The sequence below is a fragment of the Cryptomeria japonica genome, chromosome 5 (genome assembly GCF_030272615.1).
Source record: "Cryptomeria japonica chromosome 5, Sugi_1.0, whole genome shotgun sequence".
Lineage (NCBI taxonomy): Eukaryota > Viridiplantae > Streptophyta > Pinopsida > Cupressales > Cupressaceae > Cryptomeria > Cryptomeria japonica.
Window position 1 is genome coordinate 272,266,035 of NC_081409.1, and position 8,294 is coordinate 272,274,328.

Sequence of the window (8,294 nt, forward strand, 5' to 3'; positions counted from 1 at the left end):
TGAATAAGAAGAATATGGTGAGAGGTCTTCCTCCAATCAAGGCAAAAGAAGAAGTTTGTTCATGGTGTGCACTTGGCAAGCATCACCGAGATAGTTTTCTACTACGAAAATCATGGAGAGACAAATCTCCTCTAGAGCTTGTGCATGCTGACATGTGTGGTGATATGCAAGAGTCATCATTGGGTAAGAACTTTAATTTTTTGAAATTCATTGATGATTACTCTCGCCACACTTGGTTTTATTTTTTGAAGCAAAAATCTGAAGCCTTTGCATGCTTCAAGAATTTTAAAGCACAGGCTGAGAAATAAAGTGGGTATCCTATCAAAATACTCAGAACACTTAGAGGGGGAGAGTTTACTTCTAATGAGTTTTCTGAATTTTGTGCTAAGAATGGCATCCAGAGACAACTTAGTGTCGCATATACACCTCAGCAAAATGGTATTGCTGAAAGAAAGAACCGTACCATTATGGAAATGGCACAAAGCATGTTACTGACAAAAAATCTTCAAAATAGTTTTTGGGGAGAAGCAGTTGCCACTACAGTATATATTCTCAACCATAGTCCCACGAAATCAGTTCAAAATATGACTCCAAAGGAAGCCTAGAGTGGTCACAAGCCTTCAGTGGCTCATCTTCATATTTTTGGATGCATGGCATATGTGCATATTCCAAATCAAAAGCGGAATAAGTTGGATGCCAAATCCCAACTTTGTATCTTTGTGGGCTACTCTACTGCAACTAAAGGTTATAAATTGTATAATCTCAAGACAAAGCAATGGATAGTTAGCCGGAATGTGATTTTTGATGAAGGGGGAGTATGGCAATGGAAAGATGGTGTGCAGAAAAATTCATCAATAATCATAAACATAGAAGATAACAGTGTTCCTCCTCCTCTCCCCACAAGCTCAAGTGGAAGTTCTAGCTCCAGTTCCAACCCTCCAAGCTCACCTATTTCTTCAAGTAGCACAAATTTAGGTGAAGATTCACCTCCAATATCCATTCCAGAAAAGGTACGAAGTTTAGTTGATGTTTATCAGAGGAGTACCAATATAAATCTAGTAGCTCATTTTTCTTTGTTTAGTACAATTAAAGATGAACCCTCTATGTATGAAGAAGCAGTGAAAGAACCCATATGGGTTAATGCTATGAATGAGGAAATGAATTCCATTCATAAGAATAATACTTGGGAATTAGTTTCACTTCCCAAAGGTAAGCAGGTGATTGGTGTGAAATGGATTTACAAAGTCAAATATCATGTTGCTAGTTCAATAGAACGCCATAATGCAAGACTGGTTGCCAAGGGGTTTGCACAAACTGCTGGAGTGGATTATGCAGAAAATTTTGCTCTAGTGGCTCATCTTGATATAGTCAAGATTATATTGGCTATTGTAGCACAATACAAGTGGCCAGTATTTCAGATGGATGTGAATCAGCATTCCTTAATGGTTACGTAGATGAGGAAGTTTGTGTAGAACAACCTATGGGTTATGAAGTTCTAAAAAAGGAACACTTAGTCTACAAGTTGAAGAAAGCCCTTTATGGGTTGAAGCAAGTTCCTCATGCCTGGTATGCTAGGATTGAGAGTTATTTCATGAAGAAAGGATTCAATAGAAGCCACTCAGAAGCTACCTTGCATGTCCAATGTATTGGCAATGATATTCTCATAGTTTTCCTATATGTTGATGATTTGATTTATATAGGTAATAGAAAAGCTTTCATGGAGAAGTTTCAAGAAGAAATGAAACAAGAGTTTGAAATGTCAAATCTGGGACTTATGCACTATTTTCTTGGTGTGGAAGTACAACAAACATCAAAAGGTATATTTATTTCTCAATCCAAGTATATAGCTGATTTATTGAAGAAGTTTAACATGGTGGCATGCAAAGCATTTGCAACCCCCATAGCCCTTGGTGAAAAACTAACCAAGGAAGAGGCTAGTCCCAAGGTTGATGCAACTTAGTATTGGAGTTTGGTTGGTAGACTCATGTATCTCACAACCACAAGACCTAATATTATGTATGCTATGAGCCTCGTCTCTCGGTTCATGAAGGATCCACATGAGTCACATTGGTGGGCTGCTAAAAGAATTTTGAGGTATGTGAGTGGTACACAAAATTTTGGCATTCAGTATTCTCCCACTGACAAGTTTGAACTAGTTGGTTACACAAATTCAGATTGGGCCAGTTCAGTGGATGATAGGAAATCTACATCTAGTTATGTTTTTTCATTTGGCTCTGGAGTTGTATCTTGGAGTAATAAGAAACAGGCAACAATGGCTCTTTCTTCAGTAGAAGCAGAATACATGGAAACTTCATCGGCAAGTTCTCAAATGGTATGGATAAGAAGGATATTGATAGATCTATATTTTGTTCCTAAGCATCCAGCCACCATCTATTGTGTTAACAATAACACTATTGCCATGACAAAGAATCCAGTGTTTCATGCCAGAATGAAACACATCAAGATCTGACATCATTACATTCGTGACTTGGTTTTAAGATGGAAAGGTTGGAGTTGTAGGTGGCCGGAGTGATAGGTCCGTTCGCCGTACGACAGCTGGATTGTCATCGCTGTACCCTGCGCAAACCCAAAAAACACAAATGTTTCGTTGAAAAAAAACTTGTCTTTTTCACCTTTTTTTTTGAACTTTTTGATTTTTTTAAAAAAATCAAAAATCTGACTTGCATGCCATAAAAAGGCAAAAAAACAAAAAAATTGATTTTTTTCTCGATTTACATGCCAGAGCCGTACGACTTGGTTTTCGAGAAAAAAATTCACCCAGATGCTCACGAATAAAAAATAGACAAATTTTATATGACTATAGAGGTTTTTGGGCCTTCTAAGCATGATGGTGAGGTTCGTTTAAGCCCAAAGTGCTCATAAAAAGGCCTATCCCTAAGCACACAAAAAAATTTGCCTGAAACCCCAGATCTGCTTCCAATGCAAAAATTCTCAAAAATAGGAATAGATAGCTGTAGATTTGAGCTCTGATACCATGTTGGAGTTGAGAAACACAACACCATAGGAGCCTAAAGATCAATCTTAAACAATCTGTCACAAGGAGAAGCAGTGAAGCAAAACAATTTGAAGAACAAAACACAGGAAAATATGCTCAAAAGAGGAGAGCTCAATATTCATCAAAATGTGTAATGACATAATGATACAAAAAAAATAAAATTAACCTTTAATAGGTCAATAAACCCTAAATGAAAAACCCTAGGCTTGCACATAATAATTAATAAAAGAATTAATTATTATGCATCTAATGTTAGCTTAAGTGTAAAAGATAATAGGGAACTTAAATAATTAAACAAATATTGTTTAATTAATCAAGTAAAGGTCCAATTACTCTAACAAAAAGGAGTCTGGATGAGTGGGATATCACTATTTAAAAATTGCCTGGAAAATTATAATTTCTCAAAAATTTCCGCCGCAGCTTCAAACTTCAAATGTCTCTAGATTTGGCCTCCGAAGTCCAATTTGGATGAAAGAAAAAGCAAAACTGACTTTCTTGGACCTCTTCAATCCAATGGTGACCTCATATTTGACCCATCAAGCTCCAATAATAATTCGCAATAGAAAGATCCAAAATGCAAACCCCAAATTTCTCTCAATTGGCAAACCAATGGCACTCTAATGGCTCTAATATCATGTGAGATTTTGCCAAGATCTAGAGGCAATGGAAAGCACAAATAAGAGAGACAAAATATATGATAGGAATAAACTATATTCTATCAAGATGCAAAATATGATCAACTGGATCATTACACATTACATACAATGAATATGAGTCTGCTTATAGCCAAGGCTATATGGATATGTGAGAACACAAACATGACATGTGGCTCAATAAGAAACAAGGGTAGGTAGGAAATAGTTGTTGGTAGGTAGGAGAAACAATATAATATTCCACATGAGGTGGATCACATACTGAATGTGGAATGTAACAACAAGATAAATCCACAAAAGGTGGAAATTATCCTACACACACTATCCCAATGTGATAGAAACACCCAAGCGTCTCATACCCAAACTACTATGAAATGCATTTCCTAAGTAAACTTAAGTAAGGTGTAATAATATCCATGATGAATAGTTATTTACACCAACAAAAAGAAAATGATAGTCCTTTGAAGAAACTTTGACTACAGTGTCACAAACCTCCAAAATATTATAAGCATAAAGTATCCTCATTGAAGAATGAAAAGATACATCAAGTTCACCTATGAATAACTGAGGAATAGGATCTTCATATAACTTTTAGTCCAAAGAGCACAAGGACACTCAAAATCAACAATATACTCAAAAATGCCATCATCAACATGCATTGTGATCTTTTCTACAAAATCAATTTGAATTAAGTCTTTTCTAGAAAATCAATTTGAATTAAGATAAACTTCTAATTTATACAAATATTAATTAAAATAATAACATTCAAACAATATATCCAATCATTAAAAAAATACCAATTCTTAATGATAATTAAAAGATCACCCTTGTTTTGTTAAAAAGTAAAGTTAAAACTTTACGTATATAGTTACATCCTTCAAATGTTAGTACACTATGTTTAAATATATAGTGAAAATATGTGGTGAGACTTAAATATTATAAGAACAAGTGTGCGTACAACAATTGGACTAATATCCCATCTCCACTATTAGTCAACAAATTGTCACCACCTACTCTTTTAGATGATATTTAAAAAATATATATTTGTGGTCAATTTAAGTTTTTTGTAGAGTCTAGAAGTGGAAAAATCTTGCCCTTACGCACTCAATGAAGCAAGAGTAAAAAAATCTTGCCATATGACTCTCTTGACAACTAAGTTCATCTCTAGTGCAAATAGTCTATCATGTGTGAAAAAAAAAAGGGTTCCATCACAATTAAGACTTTGCTACAAAATCAAGTTGAATTAAGATATGTAAATTATATAATTTATATTTATATAATAGCATTCAAACAATAATCCAATCATTAAACAAACAACATTTTTTTTATAATAATTAAAGGTCATTCTTGTTTTGTTATAAATTATACTTAAAAATTTATTTATATAACTAGATCCTTGAAATTGAGTACACTCTTTAAAATTGTGTGATCAAACATAAATCATAAGCACATGTAGGTGTACAACATATAGTAGAAATATGTGGCAATATTGGTTTTTGTAAGCACAAGTGGGTGTACAACAATTGGACTAATAAACTGTCTCTACTATCAACAAGAAATAGTCACCACCTACCCCTAGAAATAGTTTAGACAATATTTTTGACATAGATCATAAACACACCTAGGTGTGCAACATACAATACAAATATGTGTCAATATTGGTTATTCTAAGGCAAAGTGGGTGTACAACAATTGAACTAATAACCTCTCTTTGCTATCAAGAAGAAATTGTCACCACCTACCCCAAAAATAGTTTAGACGATATTTTTGAAAAATATATTTATGATCCATTTAAATTTTATGAAAAATTTACAAATAGAAAAATCTCACCCTTATCCATTCAATAAAACAAAAATCAAGTCTTACCATACTAATAATATATTTATGATCAATTTAAATTTTATCTAAACTCTAAAGTGGAAAAAACATCACCCTTGCACAATCAAGGAAACAGAAGTCAACAAATCTTGCCATACGGCTCTCTTGACTGCTAAAGAGTTCACATCTCTTACGGTTACATAGTTTATCTATAGTGCGGAAAAGTCCATGGTGCGTGGAAAAATAAAAAGTTTTGCCACATCAGACATCAATGAAGATGAAACATAATCCAATCGTTTGCGAAAATTCCGCACCAAGTTTCTGATCCTTATACCTGACTGGGTCTGCACTCCTCATTATTGTCCTTTGAATTCATTGATATTCCTTTATCACACGGAATATCTTATTGTTGCAAGTGACTTGTAATTTCGATGGCACTCCAGATAACGACGACTCAGCATCGTTAAGTTTAATTTAAGGCGAGCACGAGAGAAGACTTCAAATATTTGATTTTTTGACTGCAGACTTCCGGACTTTATATATATCATCCCTCCTAGAGCCCACACCTAAGCATATATCCTTCCTGGTATCTTCTACCTACTCCTCAACTTCTCAGTTGAACTGTTTTTATATTGAGGTTTGTGTGCTGGTTAACAGCTACCATGGAGAAAGAGACCTTGAATGATTTTAAGGTGGAGATGGTTGCAACCTCCATCGTGCAATCGCCTGTACCCACAAAAAAATGCACGCTCAAAGGTTCCAACATAGATCTCACTGTTCCCGCAATTAGTCCGGGGCACTTCTTTGTTTACAAAGGAGTGCAAGATAAGACATACCAAGACATGGCAAGCTCGATTAAGAAGGCGCTCTCTGAGGTACTAGTACTGTTTTATCCAGTGGCCGGAAGGTTTATTATCAGTCACAATGGTGAGCCTGAGATAGAGTGCAGTAATCAAGGAGTGCCCTTCATTGAGGCTGAATCGGGTGCTGCCATTAAGGATCTTGATTTTTCTCAGCCAAGTTTTACTGCTGCGAAATTGACTCCCAAGAGGCACCCTCTTCAAGGAGAATCCCCTCATTGTATTCCTGTTCTTGCTGTACAGGTAAGTACATAGTTACTCACAACTTACGTCCTAATTCCTTGTTTTAGTACAAATTTTAACTTGTTTTAGCACAATATTGGTGACCATATGAAGCTAAACGACCATGACTTTTTTTCCAGGTGACGAGGATGAATTGTGGCGGAATTGTAGTGGGTTGTTGTTTTGATCACAGAACTGTAGATGGAATAAGCAGCTATAATTTCTTTAAAGCATGGACGGAGGCCGCTCAGGGTCTCTCATCTTCCATTATTACTCCTTGCTTTGAACGCTCACTCATCAATCCCCGCCACCCTCTCAACACTTCTTCAGTGCGTGTCATTGATGGGCATTACATGGCACTGCCTTTTTCTGCACTCGATCGCACTGATCCTCCTCCACCCCAAATTGGGCGCATCTATCATTTAGATGCTCCCACGCTTCTCCAATTGCAGGCTCTCGCAAACCAAACTGAAGGAAAACCCCTTGCTGTCAAACCCATGACAAAGATGGAGGCGGTCTCTTCCTATATTTGGAAAGTTTTTGCTCGCGCCCAAGCTTTGGCTTCTTCAGAACCAACCAGAATTGGTATCCCGATCGATGGGCGTGCATATCTGAACCTCGCTCCTTCCTACTTCGGAAACGTGATAGCGATTCCTTTCAAGGAGAGCTATGCAAAGCACATATTAGAGGAGCCCATAAGCGAGATAGCGGAAATTGTACGCAACGTTATAAGTGGTTCCGCAAACACTGAGTATTTTATGTCCTTCGTGGATTGGGTGGAGGAGAAGAGACCAGCAGCAATGTTAGCAAGAGTTTATGCGGAGGATGGGTCTGCCGTGGTGGTGTCGTCGGGAGTGAGGATTCCATTGTATCAATTTGACTTCGGTTGTGGTAAGCCTACTTTTTCAAGTGTATATTTTCCATGGGGAGGAACAGCAGGGTATGTGATGTTGCAGGCGAGCCCCCTGGGAGATGGGAATATGGTGGTGTATATGCACATGGCCGAGAAGGACTTAGACGCCATTGAAACTGATCCTGAATTTTTGTTCGTGAGGGTCAATCGGATGAATTTCTGGTAAAAGAAATGATCCAGAAGGAACTTCTGTGAGCTTTCATGCTTTCTGCAAAGTAGAATTTTATATGCTAAGCTAATGGTTTTAGTCTTACCCACCCACTGTGTTGTAATATCTTGTGTAAGCTTATCCAGATCAACCAGATGGTACAAATATAATGGCTTAATTCTAGCAATAATTATTAAAAATGACGTCATCTTGACGAGTGATATTTTCTACCAATCTTATGCCATCAACCAGCTTGCCTGAGACATCGGTTAATACAAACTCCAATCAGGAGGCAATGCTGAGTTGATAACATATAACTTGTCAAACAACCTTTGATTCAATGCGGGTGAAAACGTTCTCGTCTTAATAAACTAGCACTTGTACAAAAGAAGGTGCAACTATTACGATACTGATATTTAATTTTATTTGGTAATTTTATTATATAAGATAATTTTAAAAATAAATATATTATAATATATTAATCTTAGATATTTATATGGATAAAAGATAATAAATTCATAAGTTTTTTATACTAAAGTATTTTTTTACTATAAAAATTTAAAAGATATTATTCAAATTCACATCTCAATTCAGTAGTGATCATCATTTATAGTAATCCATAATAAGTATAAATCAATGAGTACAAATTATGTATATTAATTTC

General features: G+C 35.9%; 1 protein-coding gene across 1 annotated transcript; it reads left to right on the forward strand.

Annotated features, from left to right (window-relative positions):
• Positions 1-6,054: 6,054 nt before the first annotated feature.
• On the forward strand, positions 6,055-8,034 carry LOC131035211 (coniferyl alcohol acyltransferase). The gene is made up of 2 exons (XM_057966864.2): positions 6,055-6,590; positions 6,710-8,034. Exons 1-2 carry the CDS (start codon positions 6,150-6,152, stop codon positions 7,646-7,648), a joined length of 1,380 nt encoding a protein of 459 aa, XP_057822847.2. The 5' UTR covers positions 6,055-6,149; the 3' UTR covers positions 7,649-8,034.
• Positions 8,035-8,294: the final 260 nt, after the last annotated feature.

What these genes read in the sequence shown, in the direction of transcription:
- LOC131035211 (XM_057966864.2), top strand. Translation starts at nt 6,150, where the DNA reads ATGGAGAAAGAGACCTTGAATGATTTTAAGGTGGAGATGGTTGCAACC. An exon ending in TTCCTGTTCTTGCTGTACAG is followed by an intron (nt 6,591 to 6,709) that starts GTAAGTACATAG and finishes CTTTTTTTCCAG; the next exon opens with GTGACGAGGATGAATTGTGG.